The 12,500-nt window shown below is 36.6% G+C and overlaps 1 protein-coding gene across 3 annotated transcripts in view; it reads left to right on the forward strand.

Moving 5' to 3' along the window:
- LOC113800448 (serine/arginine repetitive matrix protein 2) overlaps window positions 1-12,500 on the forward strand; it is a 98,928-nt gene that overhangs the window by 49,159 nt on the left and 37,269 nt on the right. For all 3 annotated transcript variants that reach the window (XM_070128260.1, XM_070128262.1, XM_070128261.1), the window contains one exon: window positions 2,055-2,177. In XM_070128260.1, coding sequence (XP_069984361.1) covers window positions 2,055-2,177 — 123 coding nt within the window. The remainder of the gene's footprint in view (window positions 1-2,054; window positions 2,178-12,500) is intronic.

The following is a 12,500-nucleotide window of genomic DNA, read 5'->3' on the forward strand; positions in this document are numbered from 1 at the left end:
CCAAGTATTAATGATAAAGTTATTTGAAAAATCCCAATCAAAAGCCAATAAAATTATCAATGGAATGGTGAAATTACATTTTCAATAAACACATTTATACAGCCCGCTGCAATTCAGTCCAAAGGGTCCTAAAAGGGGGCCCTTATTTTTGTAATTAAAAAATCAAAATAAATATGGACTGCTGAAAGCCTTCATTTTTCGGCAGAGGTTCGGAACCCATTGATGGGCTCGAAGGAGGTTGAGGGTTAGGGTGGCGAAACAGCGAATTCTTCTAAAAGCGCTGTATCTCTTATTTATCCATTCTTGCCTTCCGGGCCTCCTCTAAATACTTCTGACGCTCTATGATAAACTGCTTCATTATCGGCATCGTAATAATGGAAAAACCCGAGTGTTCAGTGATGAGGCCGCTGGGAGCTTACAAATCAGTGGCGAGTGTGGGTGCCCTGCAGCACTTCGCTCTCTTACAGTTGTTCCCCAGAATAAACAAGCCGCCTAAACGATTTTTTTCGTATGATCTATCTGTAAGATAAAACAATGTAAAGCAAATCATCTCCAAAGTCACAATACATGATTCCTCACCTCTTTTGGGAGACACGTCTAAATTTGTTTATAATTGAGATACAGCGATTATATTTTCAGTGTTGATTAAGGAAGGGATTGTCAGATTTTTATAATTTTTAAAATTTTACGATTTTCCCACTAAAGGCCCTATCACACAAGCACTTCTTCCGTCAATTTCTGGGGTTCCGTCTGAATTTGAGGCTTTCCGCAAGGATCGTCTACAAACTAGACCAAGACGGTTACGACCGTTTCCGTCTGACTAATATCCGTGTTGATCTTGTGCTATTAATAAATTAGATAGGATGAGTGAATGTAAACATAAGCTAATATTTTAGAACATTCGCATATACAATATACATCATCGTATTTCTTTAAAATAACGTAATATGTATGAGAATGTTCGTGTGATTCCCGGGACCTCACTCCGATAGCGCCATGTTTGTTTACATGATTTTCATACAGAGTTCATTCGGAAACGCAAAAAAAAAAAATTGACGGAAAAAGTGTTAGTGTTGATAGGGCCTTAAAAATACGATAACATATAGCAACATAGGAAACACAGATCCACAAAGGAAAAGGAAGGCAAAATGATACAAGCAATGTTTTTTTTTTTATCATTTGTGCTTCTCTCATCAACCTAATCCAATTAAAGCGGTTTGTGCCATGACGTCATCTAACATCTGAGAAACGAGGAGCAAACACCACTGGAAAGGCGAAAGGGCCATAGACAGTTCAGTGGCATCAGCTGGTCCTATTACGGTCCTGAGAACTGAATTTGTTCAAGAATATTTCCTTTTCGAATGAAAATGACTCCCAAGATACATTTACATGATATATATATATATATATATATATATATATATATATATATATATATATATATATATATATATATACACTATATATTCGCTTGCCCTGCTCTCCGCAATCGAACACATTTTGTTCTACCATTTACCTTCCTCACAACTGCATGAAGCCGCTTCAGTCATTCATTCGTTCAGATCTCTCTCGCCTCACATGTCCTTCCGGTTGTTTGTTTACGCCCTTCGCGTATGACTCAATTGTCTCATATTTTTACTTAAATCACTTTCCAGATCACGGACGATTCATCCATCCACTTCTTCATGTTCTCTTCCTAATTTTTCGATCGTTCACATCATCCTTCTCATCGTTCACATCCCTCTACTTGTTTTTGACTCGTTCACATCCTCCTCCTCATCGTTCACATCCCTCTCCTTGTTTTTGACTCGTTCACATCCTCCTCCTCATCGTTCATATCCCCCTCCTTCTTTTTCACTCGTTCACATCCTCCTCACCATCGTTCATATCCCTCTCCTTTTTCGCTCGTTCACATCCTCCTCCTCATCATTCACATCCCTTTATTCTTCGTTCATTCCCATCCGCCTCCTTCTCTCACCCTCTCATTCACATCCCTCCTACCGACCCGACGCTCCTTTGCCCGCTCATTCACATCCGTCTGGCGTCTCCCGCAGGTGCTGCCGGGGCTCTACGTGGGCAACTTCCGAGACAGCAAGGACCCCGAGCAACTCAAGGCTCACCACATCACCCACATCCTCTCGATCCACGACAATGCCAGGAAACTACCGTGCAACAGTGTAAGTTTATGCTTATTGTTATTATTATTATTATTACTATTATTATTATATATGCGTGTGTGTATGTGTATATATATGTGTGTATGTGTGTATGTATGTATGTATAGGTGATGGTGTTTTACTACAAACACATATGTATATATTATGTAGATGTAGATATACGGCCAGTTTGTTAAAATTAAGCCGATCAAATGAATACTCACTATACGGATATGTATATACAATAATATAAATTAATACATATCTATCTATCTAGACATATATAGATAGATAGATAAATACATATCAGTCAGATAAACATATGCATTAATTTCTGCGAATATGCATGTCCGTACGTATGAATATTCATTGGGTCGAGCCTCGCACAAGCTTAAAAAACTGGCCGATAGATGTCACTACGCGTGCGCGCGCGCGCACGCACGCACGCGCACACACACACACACACACACACACACACACACACACACACACACACACACACACACACACGCACACGCACACGCACACGCACACGCACACTTGAACATCTAAATACGTGCAGTATGTATGTGTTTGTACATTTTATACCCCGCATGTTATTTCACGTCTCTGCGCTACGATACCATAACGAAAGGATATCCCTTGCATATTGGATATAAACTCCCACAAAAATAGAGAAAAAGTCATGAATTTTCGAGAAAAAAAAAAGTGTGAAAGACAAATGGTGCGTCACACAGCCGTCGAGGGGGCGCTGAATACATTAGATACTAAGCTTTCCATTCTCTCAACGTCCTCCCCTGATCCCCCCTTTGTCCCCCCCTTCAATTCCCCTCCTCCCCCCCCCCGACTCTTTAACCGCTCCTTCCTCCCCCCACCCTTCATCCCCTCCTCCTTCCTCCCTCCTCCCCAACCCCTTTCTTTGTCCTCCTCCCCTTCATTCCCTCTCTGTCGTTCCCCACCTTTCAACCCCTCCCTCCTTACCCTCACCCCCTTACCCTCCTCTTTCCTCCCTCCTCCCTCCTCCCCACCCCCACCCCCTTACCCTCCTCTTTCCTCCTTCCTCCCCACCCCCTTACCCTCCTTCCTCCCTCCTCCCCCACCCCTCTCCTTCCTCTCCTCCCCTACCCCTCTCCTTTCTCTCCTCCCCTACCCCCCTCCTTTCTCTCCCCCTTCATTCCTCTCCTTCCACCCTTCACCCCACCTTCATCCCTCACCCCCCACCTCCCTCCTACCCCCCCCCCCTTTTTCCCTACCATCCCCGCCCCCCTTCGATAAATTGCATGAGCATCATGGACGGGAAACGCGGCTCTAGGATGGTGCTGGAACATGGACGGCCATTTCTTTTCCTTTTCTTTTTTCCTCTTTTTCCTTTCCCCCTTTTCTTTTGCTTTTCTTTTTGTTTTCTCTATTGTTATTATTTCTCTTTATTTCATTTGTTTCCTATTTTCATTTTCATTTTTTTTTCTTTTCTTTTTCTTTTATATTTCATTCTTTTATTTTTTTTTTTCCTTTTTCTTTCTCGTTCTCTTTCTCTTCTCCTTTTTCTTTTCCATTTTCCTTCTTTTCTTCTAAACAAAATGAGAACATGAGAAAGCAATGTAATCCATTTATTATTTTTGCTGTATTATCATCATATGTTTCTTATTTTGGCCCCTTATTCTACTTTTTTCATCTATTTGTGATCTTTATTCTATTGTTACCATTATTATCATTTTTTTTTTCCTTTTAATAACAAAGATCTGTTAATTAAGCGAACAACAAAATGAAATTAAAAGATTGGAGGCCTTGTGTCTCCATCAAATCACAAAGCTGTATAATTAGAATACGTTCAGCTTTAATTACACACACAGAAGAGAGAGAGGGGGGGGGGGGAAGAGGCAGAGGGAGGGAGAAAGAGAAAGAGAGGGAGTGAAAAACACAGAAATAGAGAGAGAGAGTGAAAAAAACACAGAGAAAGAGAGAAAGAGAGCGAAATAGAGAGACAGAGAGAGAAAGAAAAAAAAACTTATCACTGCTACACTCAACCCCCTTCAACCCAATTCGTAAATTGAGTCCCAGTAATCAGTCCTCTTTACCATATCAACGACGAAACATCAAAGAGATTAAAAAAATAAAAGAGATAAAGGATTCGGAGAGAAAGAAAAGAGGAAGATTCGGAAAGAAAAAAAGAGAGATAGAGTGAAGAGAAAGAAAGAAAGAAAAGATAAAGATTAGGAAATGAAGAAAGAGATAGAAAGAAGAGAGGATTCGGAAAGAATACAAGAGAGAGAGAAAAAAGATGAAGATTCCGAAAGAGAAAGAGAGAAAGAAATAGAGAGCGAGAGAGAGTAGGACAGGCACAAAGACAGAAAGGAAAAATCGGAAAGAAATAGGGAGAGAGAGAAAAAAAAATAGGAAAGGAAGAAAGAGAAGGAAGATATGGAAAGAAAGAAAGAAAAGAAAAAGATTCGCAAAGAAAGAAAAGAAGATTCACAAAGAAAGAAGAAGATTCGCAAAGAAAGAAAAGAAGATTCGCAAAGAAAGAAAAGAAGAAGATTCGCAAAGAAAGAAAAGAAGATTCGCAAAGAAAGAAAAGAAGATTCGCAAAGAAAGAAAAGAAAAGATTCGCAAATAAAGAAAAGAAGAAGATTCGCAAAGAAAGAAAAGAAGAAGATTCGCAAAGAAAGAAAAGATTCGCAAAGAAAGAAAAAAGTTTCGCGAAGAAAGAAAAGAAGATTCGCAAAGAAAGAAAAAAAGTTTCGCGAAGAAAGAAAAGAAGATTCGCAAAGAATGAAAAGAAGATTCGCAAAGAAAGAAAAGAAAAAGATTCGCAAAGAAAGAAAGGAAGATTCGCAAAGAAAGAAAAGAAGAAGATTCGCAAAGAAAGAAAAGAAGATTCGCAAAGAAAGAAAAGAAGATTCGCAAAGAAAGAAAAGAAGAAGATTCGCAAAGAAAGAAAAGAAAAAGATTCGCAAAGAAAGAAAAGAAGATTCGCAAAGAAAGAAAAGAAGAAGATTCGCAAAGAAAGAAAAGAAGATTCGCAAAGAAAGAAAAGAAGAAGATTCGCAAAGAAAGAAAAGAAGATTCGCAAAGAAAGAAAAGAAGATTCGCAAAGAAAGAAAAGAAGAATATTCACAAATAAAGAAAAGAAGAAGATTCGCAAAGAAAGGAAAGAAGAAGATTCGCAAAGAAAGAAAAGAAGAAGATTCGAAAGAAAGAAAAGAAGAAGATTCGCAAAGAAAGAAAAGAAGAAGATTCGCAAAGAAAGAAAAGAAGATTCGCAAAGAAAGAAAAGAAGATTCGCAAAGAAAGAAAAGAAGATTCGCAAAGAAAGAAAAGAATAAGATTCGCAAAGAAAGAAAAGATGAAAATTCGCAAAGAAAGAAAAGAAGATTCGCGAAGAAAGAAAAGAAGTTTCGCAAAGAAAGAAAAGAAGAAGATTCGCAAAGAAAGAAAAGAAAAAGTTTCGCAAAGAAAGAAAAGAAGAAGATTCGCAAAGAAAGAAAAGAAGATTCGCAAAGAAAGAAAAGAAGATTCGCAAAGAAAGAAAAGAAGATTTGCAAAGAAAGAAAAGAAGAAGATTCGCAAAGAAAGAAAAGAAGATTCGCAAAGAAAGAAAAGAAGATTCGCAAAGAAAGAAAAGATTCGCAAAGAAAGAAAAGAATAAGATTCGCAAAGAAAGAAAAGATGAAAATTCGCAAAGAAAGAAAAGAAGATTCGCGAAGAAAGAAAAGAAGAAGTTTCGCAAAGAAAGAAAAGAAGAAGATTCGCAAAGAAAGAAAAGAAAAAGTTTCGCAAAGAAAGAAAAGAAGAAGATTCGCAAAGAAAGAAAAGAAGATTCGCAAAGAAAGAAAAGAAGATTCGCAAAGAAAGAAAAGAAGATTCGCAAAGAAAGAAAAGAAGATTCGCAAAGAAAGAAAAGAAGATTCGCAAAGAAAGAAAAGATTCGCAAAGAAAGAAAAGAAGAAGATTCGCAAAGAAAGAAAAGAAGATTCGCAAAGAAAGAAAAGAAGAAGATTCGCAAAGAATGAAAAGAAGATTCGCAAAGAAAGAAAAGAAGATTCGCAAAGAAAGAAAAGAAGAAGATTCGCAAAGAAAGAAAAGAAGATTCGCAAAGAAAGAAAAGAAGATTCGCAAAGAAAGAAAAGAAGAAGATTCGCAAAGAAAGAAAAGAAGAAGATTCGCAAAGAAAGAAAAGAAGATTCGCAAAGAAAGACAAGATGAAAATTCGCAAAGAAAGACAAGATGAAAATTCGCAAAGAAAGAAAAGAAGAAGATTCGCAAAGAAAGAAAAGAAGATTCGCAAAGAAAGAAAAGAAGATTCGCAAAGAAAGAAAAGAAGAAGATTCGCAAAGAAAGAAAAGAAGAAGATTCGCAAAGAAAGAAAAGAAGATTCGCAAAGAAAGAAAAGAAGAAGATTCGCAAAAGAAAGAAAAGAAGATTCGCAAAGAAAGAAAAGAAGATTCGCAAAGAAAGAAAAGAAGAAGATTCGCAAAGAAAGAAAAGAAGAAGATTCGCAAAGAAAGACAAGATGAAAATTCGCAAAGAAAGAAAAGATTCGCAAAGAAAGAAAAGAAGAAGATTCGCAAAGAAAGAAAGGAAGATTCGCAAAGAAAGAAAAGAAGAAGATTCGCAAAGAAAGAAAAGAAGATTCGCAAAGAAAGAAAAGAAAAAGATTCGCAAAGAAAGAAAAGAAAAAGATTCGCAAAGAAAGAAAAGAAGATTCGCAAAGAAAGAAAAGAAGATTCGCAAAGAAAGAAAAGAAGATTCGCAAAGAAAGAAAAGAAGATTCGCAAAGAAAGAAAAGAAGATTCGCAAAGAAAGAAAAGAAGAATATTCGCAAAGAAAGAACAGAATATTCGCAAAGAAAGAAAAGAAGAAGATTCGCAAAGAAAGAAAAGAAGAAGATTCGCAAAGAAAGAAAAGAAGAAGATTCGCAAAGAAAGAAAAGAAGATTCGCAAAGAAAGAAAAGAAGAAGATTCGCAAAGAAAGAAAAGAAGAAGATTCGCAAAGAAAGAAAAGAAGATTCGCAAAGAAAGAAAAGAAGATTCGCAAAGAAAGAAAAGAAGAAGATTCGCAAAGAAAGAAAAGAAGAAGATTCGCAAAGAATGAAAAGAAGATTCGCAAAGAAAGACAAGATGAAACTTCGCAAAGAAAGAAAAGATTCGCAAAGAAAGAAAAGAAGAAGATTCGCAAAGAATGAAAAGAAGATTCGCAAAGAAAGACAAGATGAAAATTCGCAAAGAAAGAAAAGATTCGCAAAGAAAGAAAAGAAGAAGATTCGCAAAGGAAGAAAGGAAGATTCGCAAAGAAAGAAAAGAAGAAGATTCGCAAAGAAAGAAAAGATTCGCAAAGAAAGAAAAGAAAAAGATTCGCAAAGAAAGAAAAGAAAAAGATTCGCAAAGAAAGAAAAGAAGATTCGCAAAGAAAGAAAAGAAGATTCGCAAAGAAAGAAAAGAAGATTCGCAAAGAAAGAAAAGAAGATTCGCAAAGAAAGAAAAGAAGAATATTCGCAAAGAAAGAACAGAATATTCGCAAAGAAAGAAAAGAAGAAGATTCGCAAAGAAAGAAAAGAAGAAGATTCGCAAAGAAAGAAAAGAAGAAGATTCGCAAAGAAAGAAAAGAAGATTCGCAAAGAAAGAAAAGAAGAAGATTCGCAAAGAAAGAAAAGAAGAAGATTCGCAAAGAAAGAAAAGAAGATTCGCAAAGAAAGAAAAGATTCGCAAAGAAAGAAAAGAAGATTCGCAAAGAAAGAAAAGAAGATTCGCAAAGAAAGAAAAGAAGATTCGCAAAGAAAGAAAAGAAGATTCGCAAAGAAAGAAAAGAAGATTCGCAAAGAAAGAAAAGAAGATTCGCAAAGAAAGAAAAGAAGATTCGCAAAGAAAGAAAAGAAGAAGATTCGCAAAGAAAGAAAAGAAGATTCGCAAAGAAAGAAAGAAAAGAAGTTTCGCAAAGAAAGAAAAGAAGAAGATTCGCAAAGAAAGAAAAGAAGAAGATTCACAAAGAAAGAAAAGAAGATTCGCAAAGAAAGAAAAGAAGAAGATTCGCAAAGAAAGAAAAGAAGAACTTTCGCAAAGAAAGAAAAGAAGATTCGCTAAGAAAGAAAAGATTCGCAAAGAAAGAAAAGAAGAAGATTCGCAAAGAAAGAAAAGAAGATTCGCAAAGAAAGAAAAGAAGATTCGCAAAGAAAGAAAAGAAGATTCGCAAAGAAAGAAAAGAAGATTCGCAAAGAAAGAAAAGAAGATTCGCAAAGAAAGAAAAGAAGAAGATTCGCAAAGAAAGAAAAGATTCGCAAAGAAAGAAAGAAAAGAAGTTTCGCAAAGAAAGAAAAGAAGAAGATTCGCAAAGAAAGAAAAGAAAATTCGCAAAGAAAGAAAAGAAGAAGATTTGCAAAGAAAGAAAAGAAGATTCGCAAAGAGAGAAAAGAAGATTCGCAAAGAAAGAAAAGGAGATTCGCAAAGAAAGAAAAGATTCGCAAAGGAAGAAAAGATGAAAATTCGCAAAGAAAGAAATGAAGAAGATTCGCAAAGAAAGAAAAGAAGAAGATTCGCAAAGAAAGAAAAGAAGAAGATTCGCAAAGAAAGAAAAGAAGAAGATTCGCAAAGAAAGAAAAGAAGAAGATTCGCAAAGAAAGAAAAGAAGAAGATTCGCAAAGAAAGAAAAGAAGAAGATTCGCAAAGAAAGAAAAGAAGAAGATTCACAAAGAAAAAAAAGAAGATTCGCAAAGAAAGAAAAGAAGATTCGCAAAGAAAGAAAAGAAGAAGATTCGCAAAGAAGGAAAAGAAGAAGATTCGCAAAGAAAGAAAAGAAGAAGATTCGCAAAGAAAAAAAAGAAGATTCGCAAAGAAAGAAAAGAAGAAGATTCGCAAAGAAAGAAAAGAAGAAGATTCGCAAAGAAGGAAAAGAAGAAGATTCGCAAAGAAAGAAAAGAAGAAGATTCGCAAAGAAAGAAAAGAAGAAGATTCGCAAAGAAAGAAAAGATTCGCAAAGAAAGAAAAGAAGAAGATTCGCAAAGAAAGAAAAGAAGAAGATTCGCAAAGAAAGAAAAGAAGAAGATTCGCAAAGAAAGAAAAGAAGATTAGCAAAGAAAGAAAAGAAGATTCGCAAAGAAAGAAAAGAAGAAGATTCGCAAAGAAAGAAAAGAAGAAGATTCGCAAAGAAAGAAAAGAAGAAGATTCGCAAAGAAAAAAAAAGAAGATTCGCAAAGAAAGAAAAGAAGAAGATTCGCAAAGAAAGAAAAGAAGAAGATTCGCAAAGAAAGAAAAGAAGAAGATTCGCAAAGAAAGAAAAGAAGAAGATTCGCCAAGAAAGAAAAGAAGATTCGCAAAGAAAGAAAAGAAGAAGATTCTCAAAGAAAGAAAAGAAGAAGATTCACAAAGAAAGAAAAGATTCGCAAAGAAAGAAAAGAAGAAGATTCGCAAAGAAAGAAAAGATTCGCAAAGAAAGAAATGAAGATTCGCAAAGAAAGAAAAGAAGATTCGCAAAGAAAGAAAAGAAGATTCGCAAAGAAAGAAAAGAAGAAGATTCGCAAAGAAAGAAAAGAAGAAGATTCGCAAAGAAAGAAAAGAAGAGGATTCGCAAAGAAAGAAAAGAAGAAGATTCGCAAAGAAAGAAAAGAAGATTCGCAAAGAAAGAAAAGAAGAGGATTCGCAAAGAAAGAAAAGAAGAAGATTCGCAAAGAAAGAAAAGAAGAAGATTCGCAAAGAAAGAAAAGAAGAAGATTCGCAAAGAAAGAAAAGAAGATTCGCAAAGAAAGAAAAGAAGATTCTCAAAGAAAGAAAAGAAGAAGATTCGCAAAGAAAGAAAAGAAGATTCGCAAAGAAAGAAAAGAAGATTCGCAAAGAAAGAAAAGAAGAAGATTCGCAAAGAAAGAAAAGAAGATTCGCAAAGAATGAAAAGAAGATTCGCAAAGAAAGAAAAGTTTCGCAAAGAAAGAAAAGAAGAAGTTTCGCAAATAAAGAAAAGAAGAAGTTTCGCAAAGAAAGAAAAGATTCGCAAAGAAAGAAAAGAAGAAGATTCGCAAAGAAAGAAAAGAAGAAGATTCACAAAGAAAGAAAAGAAGATTCGCAAAGAAAGAAAAGAAGAAGATTCGCAAAGAAAGAAAAGAAGATTCGCAAAGAAAGAAGAGGATTAGCAAAGAATGAAATAGGGAGAGAGAGAGAACGAAGAATTTTCGGCGTCTCTTCCTTCCACTAGAATCGATACAGTGACGGAGTTTGTAAACTTCATGTCGAAGGAGGACAAGGGGAGAGAGAGAGAGAGAGAGAGAAGGAGCAAGAAAGAGAGGGAGAGCGAGAGATAGAGGTGGAGGGAGAGAGAGAGGGGGGAGAGAGGTGAAGAAAGAAAGAAAGAGAGAGAGGTGGAAGGAGAGAGGGAGGGGGAGAGAGTCAGAGAGAGGAGGGAGAAAGAGAGAGAGACAGGGAGGGAGAGAAAGAGGAAGAGAGAGAGAGAGAGAGAGAGAGAGAGAGAGAGAGAGGAGAGAGAGACGGAGAAAGAAGGAAAGAGAGACACACACACAGACACACACAGAGAGTCAGAGAGTCAGAGACACACAGAGAGAGACAGACACACAGAGAGCGAAAAGGAGAGAAAGGAGGGGATAGGTGCAAACTTTATCCCCGGTGTGCAGAGGATGAGACAGGCCAAGGACGCCCACCACCAACGCCCACAGGGGGGGGGGGGGGGAAGTCAGACCAGGCCGTGACCTCGTTTCTCAGGATTGCAAGGGGAGGGGAAGAGGGGGCGGGGGGAATGGGAGGGGAGGGGAAGAGGGGGCGGGGGGAATGGGAGGGGAGGGGAGTACGCCGTCTTCCGAGCGAAGTCACATATTTAAACATTTATGAACTTAAAAGAATTAAACGGTTCATCTGAATGTTTTTATCGATTTTTTTTTTCTTTTCTTTTTTTCTCTTTGTTCGGGTCGGAGTAATTTTGATTGCTTTGTTTGTTTTTTCTTTTCTCAAATTACTTTCATTTCAACTTGTTTTTGTCAAATTGAATATACTCTCTGGCTTGCATTGCTCTCCATTGTTTAGGATACTAATGATTCTGCAATTAGGCTTATTGCAATTCTTTTTTCTCTCTTAAACAAACTTCTTTCTTTCTCTCTCTATTTATCTCTCTCTAACATTATCTCTTTCTCTCTTCTCTCTCTACGTCCCTTCCTCCCTTCCTCCCTTCCTTCTTCTTCTTCTTCTTCTTCTTCTTCTTCTTCTTCTTCTTCTCTCTCTCTCTCTCTCTCTCTCCTTCTCTCCCTCTCGCTCTCTCTCTCTCTCTCTCTCTCTCTCTCTCTCTCTCTCTCTTTCTTTCTTTCTCATTCTCTTTAGTTCTCTCTCTCTCTCTCTCGCTATCTATATATCTATCTATCTTTCCCTTTCTCTTTCTCTTTAGTTCTCTCTCTTTACCTTTCTTTCTCTTTCTCTTCCTTTTTATTTCTTTTTATTTCTCTTCCTCTTTCCCTTTCTCTTCCTTTTTCTCTCTTTATCTTTCTTTCTCTCAATCTCTCTCTCTCAGTTTTTCTCTATTGGTTGTTTTTCAGTGTTCTATTTTTTCTTCTTTTTGTCCCTCCCGTCTTCTCTCCCTCTCTCGTTACATTTATACTCTTTATCCCTCTCTCTCTCAGCCTCTTTATCTACAAGTACAGTTCCTCTTTATTCGTCTGTCTACTTTCTCACCGACTTCTATTCCTGTCTCATTCTCTTCTTCTGTCTACTTTCTCATTTACTTCTATTTCTGTCTCACTCTCTTCGTATGTCTACTTCCTCATCTACTTCTATTTCTGTCTCACTCTCTTCGTATGTCTACTTTCTCATCTACTTCTATTTCTGTCTCACTCTTTTCGTGTGTCTACTTTCTCATCTACTTCTAATTCTCTCACTCTCTTATGTTTACTTTCTCATCTACTTCTAATTCTCTCACTCTTTTCTTCTGTCTACTTCCTCATCTACTTCTAATTCTCTCACTCTCTTCGTTTGTTTACTTTCTCATCTACTTCTGATTCTCTCACTCTTTTCTTCTGTCTACTTCATCTACTCTCTAATTCTCTCTTCTTCTGTCTACTTTCTCATCTACTCTCTAATTCTCTCACTCTCTTCTGTCTACTTTCTCATCTACTCTCTAATTCTGTCTCACTTCATTCGTCGATGATGAGAATGATTTTGAAACTTTAGAAAATGCCTCTTACCGGAAGCATTTTTTTTTTTTTTTTTTTTTTTTTTTTTTTTTTTTTGAGCTCGATGCGTGATGTTCCCGGGAATCGAACGAGGATGAAGTTATGGAACGACACATCTTTGGGTTGTTGTTTTCATGCACATTTATTTTCTCTATTTCTTTTCTTTTCGTTTCTTTATTTTTATTTTATCAAG

Source organism: Penaeus vannamei, chromosome 12, assembly GCF_042767895.1.
Source record: "Penaeus vannamei isolate JL-2024 chromosome 12, ASM4276789v1, whole genome shotgun sequence".
In the NCBI taxonomy this organism is placed as follows: Eukaryota; Metazoa; Arthropoda; class Malacostraca; order Decapoda; family Penaeidae; genus Penaeus; species Penaeus vannamei.